The sequence below is a fragment of the Acaromyces ingoldii genome (genome assembly GCF_003144295.1).
Source record: "Acaromyces ingoldii strain MCA 4198 unplaced genomic scaffold FA10scaffold_3, whole genome shotgun sequence".
Taxonomy (NCBI): Eukaryota; Fungi; Basidiomycota; class Exobasidiomycetes; order Exobasidiales; family Cryptobasidiaceae; genus Acaromyces; species Acaromyces ingoldii.
This window is the reverse complement of record NW_020290249.1, coordinates 2,718,237-2,732,998: the sequence shown is the minus strand read 5'-3', so window position 1 is coordinate 2,732,998 and position 14,762 is coordinate 2,718,237. Positions and strand designations below refer to the sequence as shown.

Here is a 14,762-nt window from a genome sequence, read left to right as displayed (position 1 = left end):
GAGTGCAATGGGTCTCGGGGGCGTAGCAGGGAAGAGAAGGGGGAAATCACGTATGGGATTCGAGTGTAGATGGGTGGGGGGGGGGGGGGGGGTTTGGTGGCGTCGTGGTGGTGTAGGTGGAGGAAAGTGAAGGGGCATTCCTCGTTTCAAGGACACACACGGACAGCGGGGGCAGTCGAGCTCCCCTTTCTTTCCTTTTGTTTTGACCTTGCGGCTTTTCTTTCTCAGGAGCGGGGTGGCGACACGGCGGAGACCATAAGCATGGAAAGAAATATACAAATCGCGCGAGCTGGCGGTGACGCTGAAAAGGAATCTGATGTTGAAATGACGACAGTGCTCGGACTGTGGCACCAGCACTGGCAGTCGTTCGTTCTCCGCCATGCGCAGTCGTCCTTCGGAATCGCCGGAATCGCCGATCCAGTAAGGAAGTATGAGCCATGCGTACGCCGCCATGATCTCGTCGCACAAGGTGATCAGGAGATCTTTGTTGGCTTCGTGCGCGGCCTCGTCAAACGAGCACTGTATCAGGCTGCTGTTGATCATCAGTCAAAGCAAGTCCCTCTCTTTGTCTGAATTATCTTGATACGGTCCGTTCTGAGCGCAAGTGGCATGATCAGACAGTTGCCCTCGCAAATGCACCATGGCAAGAGTGGATAGTATTAAGAGAGACAGCACGAAGGCACAGATTGGGGAGGGACTCGAGGGGAAGGAGCAGAAAGCGCCCAAGCATGAGTAGATAGATGAAGCAGGTCGTTAGGTGCATGTAAAAGTACAGAACTGGTCACAAAGAGACGGGTAGAGGCACGCAGATTGCCCACCTCAATAGCCTCACCCAATCCGATAAACTAGCTGGCTTTCTTGCTGTGGCTCGCGCTGCGGAGAAACATGAGACTGAACGTCTTCGCCTTTCTTCCGCCTGTCGAGGAAGTGTTTGAAGAAGGTGAAGACGACGTTGAAGCACCGACGCCGCCGCAGCCGACCTCATTATGATCTGGGTGGCTTCGAGCGGTGGGTGAGGTAAGGGTCGTTGCACGATGCTCGATGGAAGCGTGAGAGTCGCTGACAAGAGGGGCTGCGACAGGAGTTGCTTGTCCGTCAACGACAGGGGCCAATACTTCTTCTGAAGCGCCAACCTCTGCGGTGTACGAGCGGGAATCTTCCAGGTCCGCGTTTACCTGGTCAGCATCGAAGGCTTGACCCGCCGCAGTCAAAACCATCGAAGAAGTAGAGGCTGTCCCTGTCCTCGAGGAAGTTTGCGAGGTTGTTGAAGAGGCCGCATTCATGCATGAAGATTTAGGGGGGCTCGGCTTTGACAATCGTCCAGGAGCCAGCGCTGAGCTGATGAAATGGCCAGCGTGTTGTGCCGCCTCTTGAATGGAGGCAAAGCTCCTAGAGACCCGAAGTCGAGACGATTTCTTTATCGTCAATGAGGCTGGGGATGCAGGCGTCTCGGACGTCTCCGTACGCTGATGCGACTGGTTAGACCTTCTCAAAGCAGTATTTGACCTGCTACGAGATGTTTCGATCGGACTGCTTGTCGATCTCACTTGCGAAGCAATTGACTTCACGATACTTGGGCCAGCAGTATCGGTCTGCTCTGTTGCATTCGTCTCTTGCTGTAACGGCATTTCCGAAGACGACGTCGGATCAGGTGCACCGCTTGGACGACGAGAGGAGCGCTCCTTTTGCGTACGCTTGTGTGGAGGGACCAGAATGGGCGGAGGGGGATGGAAGGCGCCACCGTCTGAGTGCATTGATCGTCCTTCTTGGTCCTCGGACGGCTGCGAGTAGTTCATCGATTGTTCCTGGGCCAAGATGCCGCTGCTCTCTGCCACGAATGACATTTCAGCATCTCTTGTCCCCTGTCTTGGCGCACTTGACGTTTCCTCAAGCATCTCTACTTCGCACCTGTCGCCCTCCTTCCATGGCGTTGACGTGGGAAACTGCGACAGTCGATGGCTGCCAGAGCTCTTATGAAAGGGCAGGAGAGACTTGAGAAGTGTTGTTGACTTCTTTTTAGCCGGCTCCCTCTTCGGCAGCACCGAATTCTCGCCACTACGCAAATTGATGTCGCAGTATTGCTGCTCCTTCTGGGGCTCCTTGTGCCTCTCTGCCGTAGTTTCCTTGGCATAATCTCGATGTCTGACCTCTCCACTCTGTTCGCTGTCATCGTCTGGCGGCTGGACCTGGGGAATCGAGAAGAGCGTCGAAGGGGTCTCGATAGGCCTTATCGGTTTCTCCTTCTCTTCTCTCTCCTCCTCCACAACTCGTTGCAGCTGCTCTTCTTGTGGTTCCTTCGATTTACTTGCTGATATCTCGTTATGTTTCTGGTCTGGAGATCGTGGCGAGCTCATGGCTTGATCTGGAGAGATATCATGGCAAGGTGAACGGGGACGGTCTTGACTTTCCGACTTTGTCGGCATTGTCGTCCCAGCCACCTGGAGCGATCGACGGCGATCTTCTTCGTCAAACGGATCGAGGTAGACCTGTTTATCTGCCGCCGGATGATGCTGTGCTCGTTCATCGTGCTGGTGTTCCTGCGGGTGTTGGTGCTGACTCTGCATCTCGAGCGGAAGCGCTACAGATATAGGGCTGCGAGTAGGCCCAACGGTTGTGGTGACTGGGGAGCGACCCGTATAGCGCGCGAAGGGGTCCGTCGTCGGTCCCGGCCGGAGGGCGGGCGAGGGCAGTGCGACTTGACTCTGCGACTGGTCAGGCCGGTTGTAGAGCGAGTGCGCTGGGCGAATGGGAGACTGCATCATCGCCGAAGCCGAGGCGCCGGTCGCAGGTGCCTGCTGATGCTCCGAGATGCCCCCAACTGAGGAAGCCAGATCGATGTTATGGATCGAGTCCGGATGCGACACGTACGATGTATTGCCTGGATGGCGCACACCGGCGAGCAGATGGGTGCTGAACAATGGACTCAGCAGTGCAGGTGACGCTGCTCGGTTTTCGATCAGATGATTGGGGAGCTGCTGCTCGTGTTGGTAGAGGCTGTGATGCCGGTGGTGCTCGTTGATGGCGTATTCACCGTTGTCCGTTGTAGAGGGAAGGATGGCCATCTGCTCAAAGAAGGCACAAATATCCGACGACGACGGTCTGGGCAGCTGGAGCAAAAAGCAAGCTTGCAGTGCCTCTCGCAGAGGCGGCGACAGCAGGGCGGCATAGTGTGGCAGCTTGATGCCCTGGTAGATGGTCTCCATGATACGCAGCGGATACATGCGAGCCCATTGGTGAAAGCGAGGCAGCGTCGCATTCGACTCGTGCAGCTCCCACATAGGCTCCAGTGCATCGCAGTTGACCTCGAAGGAGAAGTCAAAGGGGCATGCCGTGCTGTAGCTTGGCCTCTCATCCTTGGGCAGTGTCCGCAGCAGGAGGGAAATGACGGAACAGCCCCATGACCAGACGTCTGCCTTTGTGCCCCACCCTCTCCGAAATTCGTCGACGGCCGCATCGAAGAGACGGGCACTGGGCACGGGCGGCAGGCGACTCTTGTCGACAAAGTAGTCATCGAGGAGATTCCGCGCTATGCCGTCAGCAGCAAGGTAGCGGCCTGCCTGGAGCAGTACCTCGGGCGCCATGAAGTGTGGCGAGCCGGTAAGCGAGCCGAGTCCTTCGCAGACGATGCTGCCCGGCAATTGCGGCTCGACGACGCCCTCACGCACCGCGCAGTCGAACTCTTCGACCGCCGACGTGCGCTCCTTCTCAGCGTTGTGCAGCCGGACCCACCTTCGTGAGGCACCGAGGTCGATGAGCTGTAAAGAGGAAGGCTTTCAGTCTAGGTCCTGAGTACCACGAAGAAAGCCAGGCCAGTACCGACTTTGACATGGCCCGTCTTGGCGTCACGCATGAAGTTGCTTGGTTTAAGATCACCGTGGGCAATGTGATGGTCGTGAAGAAACTGCAAAGGAAAGGGGACCGCATCAGCACCAAGCTTTTGCATACAGAAAGGTAGGGACCCACCTTGAGACCGCATATGACATCTTTGCATACGCTCTCGACCTTTTCGATGGTCCACAGCTGCTTACCTCGAGCCCATCCCTTGGGAGTCAGCTCGGCGTCGAGGTCGACCAGGCGCTCAAAGACGAGGAGCCGAGGCACCGGTGGGCCATTACGGCCATCGTCGTAGTCACCGTGAGCCAGGTCGGCGAGGAGCTTGACGATAGGAAGCCGTGGTCGGTGTGCGAGGTGGGACGTTTCAAGGGAGTGCATGAGTTGGAGGTAGCGCAAGAGTCTGGCCTCGCCTCGAACAATTCTCGTGTGTTGGCCCACTGGATTGCCCGCTGCAATTTCCTGGGCAGCCGTCTTTGCTTCGTGGCGGCCGAAGCCCGTCTTTGGAAGCTCGTCGTAGGATCCATTCGTGGGTGTGCGACACACCTTGACGACGATGACGGCGGGCGCCCTAGCAGACCGCGGTTGTGCCTGTCCACCGCTGGATGACCTCGCCAGGCCAGTCTTGACAGGGTGTGCAGGCAAAATGGGCGATGCTGGTGCCGAGTGCGTGTAGTGTGCCCTCGACGAAGAGACAGGCATCCCCTCCTCAGACGTCTTGAAGATTGCCATCCTTCGCAGATCGGTGACGTCCTCCATGCCATGGTGTGGCAGCTGTTGTGGCTGATGGTTTCGAAGCAGAGCTGGATCAACCTCGTCTGAGCGATGCTGCTGGTGGGATCTGCGGCCGTGAAACGCAATGCTCGGCTGGTCGCTGCTGTGGTTCGTCGACGAAAGACTTTCGGGCGGCGTAAAGGAATCATCGCGGTTGAACCTGTATGCGGTCCCAAAGCCACCTTTGCCAATGACGGCTGCCGAAGCATCTTGAAGGGTCCCAAGGCGGTGGTAGCGTTGCCATGACAGAGGTCGCGAACCGTCGCCCTTCACACTGAAGTCTAGATGCAGAGGGGGTAAGGGCAGATTAAGCTCGTCCTTGGGCGCCTGTCTGCCCTCATCCTTTGCCTTGCGCTGGCTCCCTGTCAGGCTGCTCCTTTGCGACACCGATTGCATCTGCCCAGCTGCTTCTGTTGGAAAATGGCCCAAGGTGGGTGTATTGGGCTGTTGCGATGTCAGAGCACCAGGCAAGCGAGCCTCATGCGCCTGCATCCCTGCCGTTATGTAGCCACAGGCCTTTTCTGACGCTAGATTTCCTGGGCGAGACGGAGGAGCAATAGGCAAACGCCAGCGTCAAAAAAATGGACGAAGGGCGACGGTATGAGAAAGGAGGGGGTAAGGGAGACTCGGAGGGACCACAAGGGAATGATGTCAACGCAGACGGCAATGAGGAACGACGCACGAAGCGGTCAGCGACTCTGAGTACAGAGAGAGAGAGTGGGTTGGCACGCGAAGCGAGCGAAGGTCCGCCGCCGTTTGATTGACAGCGGCACAATTCAAGGGCAACGGGCTCCGCAGGAGCGATGATGTGGCCCAAGGGCGGCGGAGTGTTGTGTTTTCGTCGCCCTTACCCCTTTTTCGGCTTTGTTTCGTTCGAAATCGCACCCCTCTTTCGTTCCCTCGTGTACCTAGCGCCCGAGGCCCAGGTCTATCGTAAGCCTGCTCAATCGGGAGACTGAGTGTTTCGCATGCTGACGTCCACAGAGTGCGAGCCTCTGGGAAAGGGAGAAGCCAGAGCGATGCCCCATGGCTTAAAAGGGCCGGGCTCGATTCCAATTGACCGCCGTGCGAAAAAATTCCACAGGCTCCGCCCTGCCCCCTTTGGAAACATCAAGGCTTCATCAGCCGCCACCGCGGCCATCGTCGCTCGGGCCTCACGCGCACCGCCATGCTCCTAGACCTCTTGCCGCCTTTTCCTAATCGCACGGGGCGCCCTTGTTGCTCCCATCCCATCCCTTCTCTTTCCTTTTCTTCTTCCCACTCCCTTAGCCCCCATCCTTATACCAATACTTTTTTAACCCTCTTCGGACGAATCCTCTAGCCGTTTGTACTCCATAGAATGGACTTCTCTTCCACGCACAGATCCCTTTTTTGCTGTTCTGTACAGGACAGTACAATGGATAAAAAGAGAACGGAACCGTGCGCATCAAAGCCACGGTCACGCGCAGCTCGACCTGCCTGTAACGCTTTGCTCTTCTCTCTCTTCCAGACTGTGTACGCAGATTATCTCACGGTGTGCTTACCAAGGGCATTTTGGCCCGTGGGAAGCTTTTAAACGGAGTCAGAAAGCGAACGCGCAGCAGTACTGAAAAAAACGACAAGGACAACATCGGTAGAAGTGATACAGAAGGGGAAGGACGCGGCGGAGCTAAAGGAAGCGGCGATCAAGGTACTGAGCTTGTTTTACGGCACGACTCCTCTTTTCTGCATGCATTTTAGGGACTACTTCTCCTGTTCCTTATCAAGACATTATTCTCTCGTCGGCCAAATGAAAGCCCAACATGATTGCCTCGTTTCCAGCCTTTGAGTCAAGCATAGCGATGCCCATTTGGATCGCTGATGTGGGTATATGTGTCGGAAACCATGTAGACTGTGATAAGTTTACAGAGCGGTTTGGAATGATGTGACGAGGCAAGAGAGTGAGAAAATTCTCTCTGCATGATCGAATCACTGCAAGGTCGAGTGCTCCCCCACCATTGTTGGTAACGATTCAGGCACAGCGAGCTCTATGAGTAACCAACCGGGCCCCATCGACAGATATTGCGATACGAACCATTACTTGGACTAATTTGGTAAACGGCTGTAGCCAACCGCCGTCCGATCCCTTGGCTAAGTGCCCGCGTAGTTCTGATGAATTACCTTCTGAACTTGAAGGGAAACTGACGCTACTTCTGTCATGTCACAAACGAGATCTGAGTAACAAGCAAGCTTTCCTTTGTCAGGACCTGTCAGTCATCTTGCGCTTAAACGTGTGGAGGAGTGATCATCCAGGAAGATCACGGAAGAGACTACAATACACTAGTGTGAAGCGCCTTCTCCAAATTGAACGACGGGCCAATCTTGATCTCTTTCGTCTGCCTGAGCTGTCCTTTGTTCGTTTGCTTGGAGCGGACCAGATGTACTCTCGAAAGCGCAAATCGGTCTTGCTCTGCAGTGCCCTGACTGACCCCACCAACCCCGAGCACATCTCCGATGCCGGCAGACGACGTCATTTCAATTTTCCTGCCTTGTACCACAAATAAAGCCACCGATGGGCCGGCCTAACAAAAGCCACAACAGCCTCTCGCCAGCGCTAGAGATTCATTCTCCGCTGTTGCTTGGCTCCGGACTTACTCCTCTTCCGTTGAGTTTCGACGTAATTCTCGGTACAATGCTACCGAGCGAGTCGATCAGGCATGCTTTCATCAAAGGTGGCCCTTTTCTATGTGCGAGCCAGGCCAACGAATAGTGAATGTAGGGTCCACTTTCCATTTTGTGTCTCTGATAAAAAGCCTTGGCCATCACGCTAAGCGTTTAGTCTTGCCCGAGACTTCCTGGAGTCTGACACAGATGGGCGAAATGGAGGGAAAGCGAGAGCAGGTGCAGACAAAGGGAGGCCCCATCGAAATTTGTAACCGTTTCCTCGCTGTTGCGACCTTGGGGATAAAGTTTTCGACGATGTAACAATCACTTTAAAAAGGGATCGACTGCTGTGCTGGGGCCAGCGCTTCTGCAGAACGATGACGAAGTTGCACACCCAAGCCTCAGCAAGAGCGAAATTTCAGAAAAAATCTTCCTGCGCCGGAGACTAAGATGCTTTAATTAGATCCAGATTGATTTCATCAGCTTCGGTTCCCTCTCTTTTGGCCTTATCGACCTTCTTCCCGCAGTGTTCGTCTCTCTCCTTCCCGTCGTCTCGTTTACTCTCGTCATTCGTCGCTGTCGTCGTCGCTGTCGCCTCTCTCGCACTCCTCCGACTCTTTCTCTTTCAGCAACAACCATTCCTATCGAGATTGCCGCCGCTGCCATCGTGATATACCCCAACGCGGGAACGGGCCGATAAACCAGTTTTTAAAATTTCCATTTAGTCGCCGTGCTCCACCCGCGAGCCAGCTCTCGTTCCCATCAGTTGCGCTACATCGAGCGAACACCTCGCCGCCAAGAGGCTTCTTTTGCTTCTAGCGTTGACGTGTTGGAACCTGTCAAATCCAGGACGGGGGAACCAGCGATCAAGCCAACCGACGCGAGAGAGCCATACCGACTATCGTCCGGTCGTCGCTGCCACGACAAAGCGTTTTGAAAGTGCCGCTCTCCCTGTCTGCCTGCGTCAAGGCAATCATGGAGGCTGGTCCATCGATCACCCCCGCCTCGCAAAGAGGGCAGAGAAGTAAGGGGCTGAGCACATGGAGAAGAGCAGCGGCCACTTGTCTAGCCATCGTGGGGGCCATGAGCAGCTTTACGGGCGCAGAGGCGGCATCAGGCATTGACGCACCCAGAAAGCTTTGTGAGTAATGACCCCCCATCTGCGGCAAATAGCAACGACATCGGCCTGACGTACTCCTATTTCTCCACCAGACACCTCCTCCGCGGCCTACTGCAGCCCTCCTTTGGCCATCATCGTCACCGACTTGTCTCTTACCTTTTACCCCGGCAACTCCACCCTCGAGTTTGAACTCTCGGCGGCATCAACAAAGGACGACCTCAATGTCTCCGTTGGCCTCGACGTAAATGCATACGGCCTCGGTGTTTTCAACGTCAATCTTAACCTCTGCGACATTGCAGGCGGCATCCTCTGTCCTCTGCCTCAATACCAGTTCAGTGGTGGTGGCATTTATCCTGTTCCCACTCAATTTGCTGGCGAAATCCCTGGCATCGCCTACACTGTGCCCGACCTCGAGGCCGTGGCTACCGTCGAGCTGACCGATATCAACACGAACGAGGTTGTCGGCTGCGTCCAGGCCACCCTCGATAATGGCCATACGACGCAGCAGCCTGCCGTGCTGTGGGCCACCGTTGGCTTCGCCCTCTTGGCTCTGTTCAGCTCCCTCCTCCATTCGGCTATTGCCCAGTCGACGGGAGCAGCACAATGGCGCATCGTTGACGTCATGCTGGCAATCCAGCATCCAGCCATCACCTCGCTCCTCACACTGAACTACCCCGTGGCTTTCCTCAGCTACGGCTTGAACTTTGCCTGGTCCATTGGCCTCGTCAACATTCCCTCGCTTCAAAGTTCTATCACGAAGACGAGACGTAACACGGGAGGCAATCACGGAGCCACCTTTGGTACGACCCTTGTCGCCGAGAGCGGCCGAAAATACAATCCGTTCAGCGAGAGCACGCCCACTCCCTCGACCGGCGGCAAGTCAATTGATGGCGGCGCCCTCGGCTTGAGTCTGCGTCGCGGCATGGAATTCCTGTCGAGGTCGTCGGACTACACGCCCGGCATGGCCCTCAGCCCCATAGATAGCCATGTCCACGTGCACAACCTGGCAAAGAGGCAGATGTATGCCCCCAACACTGGTCCTGGCGGCAGCTTGCTTACTGGAGGGAGCAACGTTGAGCTGCCCATCGTCACGCAAAACGAAACGAGCAATGGCGACATCGGCACTTTTGCCGAGCGGCTCTACATTGCACCCGACAACTCTTTCCTCACCGTTTTGGTCTCCATGTTCATCTTGTTGGCCATCGTCATTGGTGCTCTGCTCCTCGTCTATGTTGTCGCGCTCCTGCTGCGGGCCTTGACGATCGAGCGACACGGCAAGCTCAGCGACAACGTCAACCACTGGAGCCATCGCATCATGCGGCCGAAGGAGTTCCTCGGTAGCCTGAGCCTGGCCATGTTTGGGCGCTACTTCCTCATCATCTTTCCCGTCTTTTTCATCTTCGCATTCTACCAGTGGGACCATGGGGACTCCTGGGTCGGTCATCTGGTCGCCGCCATCTTCTTCGTCATCGTGCTCGCCCTCGCTGGCCTCCTGTTCTATCCCATGATCAAGTACGCTCGTCGCGGATCGCCCACGGATCTTTACTACAACAACACGCCGCCGGCCCACGGCAGCGAGCTCGCGAAACGATGGGGCGCCATGGCTCACCCATTTAGGCCAAAGTACTACTGGTTCGCAGCCGCCTTCTGCGCCTGGTCTATCCTCCGCGCGTGCTTCGTCTCCTTTGCACAGGGCTACGGCACCCGACAAGCCATCGGCCTCCTCGTCCTCGAGGTTCTCCTCTTTGTTGTCCTCTGCGTTTTGCGAGTGGGCCGAGACAAGAAGTCGGACTTCGTCTTCATCTTCCTCTGCTTCTCAAGGATCGCCGCCTGGGCTGTCTGCATTGCCTTTATCCCTGCCGCCAACGTGACGACGATTCCTCGCGTCATTGTCGGCTTCGTTCTCATTGTCGTGACCGGGCTACCCATCATTTACCTCTTCTTCCTCACCCTTTACGACCTCTTTACTCCGTTGCTCAAGCGCAACCGAAAGGACGTCCAGCACGAGAAAGATACCGAAGGCGAGCCGCAGATGTCCGAGTATTCGTACGGTAACGTTGGCACAGGCCAGGAGCAAACGACGACGCCTCCTTCAGAAGCAAACGGCAGCCACGAAAAGGCACCAGAGGAAGGCCACCAGAGGAACGATAGCAACGCGCCATTGACAAACAATCAGCAAGTCCCGGCTTCCCACACTCTCGCCTCGATGGCGACGGCGACAACCAACAATCACGAGACCAGTCAACTGTAGTTGTCCACATTCGTTACTGCATCACCTTCTCCTCTAATCATTACACACATACTGCTGCTAGCTTTCCTTGTTTCTGCACATTTTTACCTCCTTGTAAATCGTTCATATTCGCATTCACATTCGCATTCACCCCATCTCGCTACTTCTGCTACACTACACTGAAGGGTTCCGTCCACTGCCTGCTTCGAGTCGTCTCTGATGGCTGATCATATGTAAGTGATCCCGGCCGAAGACGACGCGTGTGTGACAGTCAATTTTCTATCGGTCAACATAAAAATTCTTCGTTCGCTCCTCTGGCTTCCATTGGCGTCGAAGCAATATCAGCGGGCTGGCGAAAGAACAGGGACGATGGCTTCGAATTCGTTGCTAGCCCTCTTGAACCTGTCTTCGGCCTCGTCGACACCCTCTGCAAAGGCAACAGCAAAGGAGGCAGATCAGGAGCAGCCGCCGTCGTCTTCGTCAGCGCAGGTCCAATTCCAGCAGACGACGTCCTCGACGTCATCGCCCTCGGCCAACCGAGGCTTTGCCCCTTCGAACGACGCTGCCGATAGCCTTCTTGCTCTCCTGACAGGAGGTGGTAAGGGGCAAGGTGTGCAGACTGGCGATTTCCAAACCCAATCCTCCCCTGCTCCCAACCCCATCTCACCCCCTCCACAGACGCCATCGACTGCGCCAAGAGAGAACGGCAATGATGCCGCCGCTGCTCGCAAAATTGCTTCGTCTGCAGCACCAACCGAGACTGCATCGTTGAGCGGAGCGTCAGCCCAACCGCAGACGCCAAGCATGTTCGACTTTGTCAGTCCCTTTGACCTGCTCGAGAAGAGCAGGAAGCCCTCGGCACCCTCAACCCCGAGCGCCGCGGCTCGAGCGACGTCATCCGAAAGCGCAACGAGGCCGCCGCCGCCGCAGAAGCCTGTCGACTCCCCGAGCGTGGCGCAGGAGCCATCGAAGACCAATGTCTCGGTCGAGTCGAAGGCTGCAGAGCAAAACGCACCGGCGAGCCTGGCCATCGATCGCTCCATGCATGCCAACCGCCACCTCTCTGGCCTGCATGCATCGTCAGGCTTCGATGACGCCATCTCCAGCGGATACTCGACTACCGAGCAAGAGGGATTGCAGACCCATGTCCTTCAGCTTTCGGCACCGCAGCCCGGAGGAGCGAACACTTTGCACCCTGCCAAGCTCGACATCGTCCCCGTTTCCCTCATCGAGACGGCCTTCAGCCCGCAAGGCTCATACCACGGCCGCGGTCTCTGGCCTCAGCCGCAAGTTGCTGGCCTTGGCGGTCGCATTGTTGCATACGTCATGAAGAAGGGCAAGATCCGGCTTCTGGATGAGCTGTCGGGCGAGCGAGCGCTTGCCAGGACGGACCCCGTCATAAAGTCCATCTTCTCGGCTCCGGACGAAAGGAGCGACAAGGCTTGGACACTGGCCGCTCTAACCGAGGCTGGCGTCAGTATTTGGTCGCTCGATCGAACATTTGGACAAGGAAAGGGTATCGAGCCCAGACTTATCGCTCGGCTCCCCAACCAAGAAGGTGCTCCGATCGTCTACGCTATATTCAGGCCAGCTAGCGGGGGAAGGGAGCTATTGCTGGTTCATGCTGATGGTCTTGTCGTCATCGCGGAATCGAACACCGGCAGAACCCGTGTCGTTGCCCCGGCGGTGAGTCGATCATGTCTGCTTACCGCCAACGACCGCTCTGACTCTCTTTTACAGAATCCTTCCACTTCGGCCGCCTGCTTCTCGTCTGATGGGTCCATTGTTGCCGTCCTCGAGGCTAGAGATCATTCGCCGCTCATCCTGCACCTCCATCACGCTGACGAACCGGAATCGGGCGTCGAAAATATCGAGCTGCCTTTTGGAGTTCGCCAGATCTCCAATGTGGGCCACCTGAGCTTCCTTACCGATGCTGGCTCAGTCCGCGCCGCCGCTGTCGGCTTCAATAACAATACCACCCTGGCAGTCTTTGACCTGGCAAAGGGGCAGTGCAGGCAACTGTTCGATTTCAGCCACCGAGACGACAAACACTTTAATCTTGTCTCGAACCTCGCTCGGCCGGAATCGACGCTCTTTGTCTCGTCGAGCCTTCGCGCGAGCTTCTTCTCCATCCGGATCGACTTTGGAGAAGAGGGTTTGCAAAAGGTGGATAGCAAGGATGCAGAGACCGCTGCCAAATGGCGCCTAGAGCAAGGCGAGGTCGTGGATCAGCACAAGGAGCTCTCGGTCAGGCGAGGCAATGGCTTGCTACCTTTTGCCAATGCTTCGCCAACAATCAAGGAGTGCGCATTGCCCGAGCCGTATACGTCATTTGATGTCGACGTTGAGCCGGTAGACGACACCGTCGGAGGTGGTATCAGGGTAGTTGCACTCCACCCTGGTGGTACCCACGTCGCTCGGGTGCCCCGAGAGGCATTGGCAGCGGCTCCGACGAGAGAGCTTGGCAATGTGGGCCAGGTCAGGCAAGAAAAGGAGGAGGAGGATCTCGCGACACATGGCAATGTGGTGGCCGAGCCAACGGGTGAGGCCAAACCAATCGAAGAAGAGCTACCCATTCCCAAGGAGCAAGAGAGCAAGCGAGACATCGTAGGGGAGGAGAAGCCGTGGGAACAGGAGGTCATGGCCAACGCCGACGCGCTAGAGGTGCCGACCGGGCCTGCACTCAACGCGGCTGTCAACGGTGTGACCAAAGAGTCGAAGAGGGCAGGCGAGACTGAAAAGAAGAAGAAAGACCGTCGATCCAAGGCAGCCTCGAGGAACAATGATAGTCGAGCAGCTACGCCCACTCTCTTTGACAGGTCTGGCTCGGATGCGCCCTCGTCGAGCAGCGTCTCCAACGAGGACCTCAGGAAGCTCATACAGCGTCTTGAGAGCCAACAACTCGCTCCGGCTTCGTCGCAACAGAACCAACAGCAGCAGCAGCCACAGGCGCAATCACCTGCGATTGGTCCAGACGCCGCGCGACTCATTGCGCAGAACATTGCTCCTCATCTCGACAGTGTTGCGCGAGAGCTCCTGCAGCAAGAGGTCCATCGCGGTGTCGAAAAGGCCGTTTCAGAAAGCATTGCGACGGAGATGCACTCGCTCGTCATGCGACCCGACATCTCCAACCACCTGGCTCGCTCCATTTCTCAATCCATCTTGCCCACCGTGCAGCGAACAGCGATGGATGTCGTCACGAGAGCTTTGGCGCCGCACTTTGAAGACGTCATGAACAGCATGGTCGACCGCATCGAGAGGCGCATCGAGGGAGGCATGACGAGCGTGCGCAAGGACATTGTCACTGAGCAATCAGCGGCCCTCCTGCAGAGCGAGGCAAGCCTCAGGGACATGGCCAGACAGATGAGCGAGCTCAGCGCTCAGCTCGAGAGTGTGGGACGAAGCAACGCAAAGCTCGAGAGAAGCCTCGCCGATATCAAAGAGGAGCAGAAGGTCCTGGCGCTCAATGCGGTGAAAGCGTCGCAGAACCCGCAGAACTCGACGAAAAGCTCTTCGGGCCATCATTCCGGTGCCCACCATGCCTCTCAAACTACCTCGACTTCGAGCGTCACACAGGAACAGCCGCCCCGACCGCAAGTCGCTCAGACAGAGCCCCTCGCAAACGCTCCGGCTCCTCCGAGCTCCTCACCGCAGGATCTCGAGGATGTTATCGTGTCTGCACTCTCGTCGGGTAGCCTCGATACAGACATGTCGCCGCTCGTCTCGACACTCGCCCAGCTCGAGTCGAGGTTCGGAAGTGCGCATGGCGTTCTCTGGAGCGTCACACCAGGGAAACCTTCACTTAGCCAGCCAGTCCTTCTCGCACTCGTGCACCGCATCGCCAACTCGCTCAAGGCCGGCTTCGTCATCCGCAACAACATCTCGACAGAGCAGGCTGTGCCGTGGATCGAGGCATGCCTTGCCGTCCTCGACAAGCAGGACCCGGCCATTCAGAAGTTCGTTCAGCATGCTGCCCCTGCCATCGCGCAAGCTCTCGTCGAGGCGCACTCTCGATTGGCGAGCCAGGGCGTGAGCCTCTGGTGGAGTCACGAGCGCCTGGTGCAGGGCTCGCTGCGCTACCTGCAGCTGTAGGCGCATCTCATTACCCTTGTATTCATAGCCTCTGGAGCTCAGGAAGAGAGAGGGATCAAAAGCAATAAAGAATGACATCAAGATCAATGTTGC

The 14,762-nt window shown here is 56.7% G+C and overlaps 3 protein-coding genes across 3 annotated transcripts; 2 read left to right on the top strand and 1 right to left on the bottom strand.

Annotated features, from left to right (window-relative positions):
• Positions 1-845: 845 nt before the first annotated feature.
• Positions 846-5,097, bottom strand: FA10DRAFT_286564 (hypothetical protein; the record flags this gene model as incomplete). Its single annotated transcript, XM_025524081.1, has 3 exons — positions 846-3,755; positions 3,821-3,901; positions 3,964-5,097. The coding sequence occupies 3 exons, from the start codon at positions 5,095-5,097 to the stop codon at positions 846-848; spliced, it is 4,125 nt and encodes a 1,374-aa protein (XP_025378090.1).
• Positions 5,098-7,734: 2,637 nt separating this feature from the next.
• Positions 7,735-10,731, top strand: FA10DRAFT_279904 (TRP-domain-containing protein). Its single transcript, XM_025523579.1, has 2 exons — positions 7,735-8,368; positions 8,440-10,731. The coding sequence occupies exons 1-2, from the start codon at positions 8,203-8,205 to the stop codon at positions 10,596-10,598; spliced, it is 2,325 nt and encodes a 774-aa protein (XP_025378089.1). The 5' UTR covers positions 7,735-8,202; the 3' UTR covers positions 10,599-10,731.
• A 215-nt stretch (positions 10,732-10,946) lies between these two features.
• On the top strand, positions 10,947-14,669 carry FA10DRAFT_286562 (hypothetical protein; the record flags this gene model as incomplete). Its single annotated transcript, XM_025524080.1, has 2 exons — positions 10,947-12,263; positions 12,318-14,669. The coding sequence occupies 2 exons, from the start codon at positions 10,947-10,949 to the stop codon at positions 14,667-14,669; spliced, it is 3,669 nt and encodes a 1,222-aa protein (XP_025378088.1).
• Between the last annotated feature and the right edge of the window lie 93 nt (positions 14,670-14,762).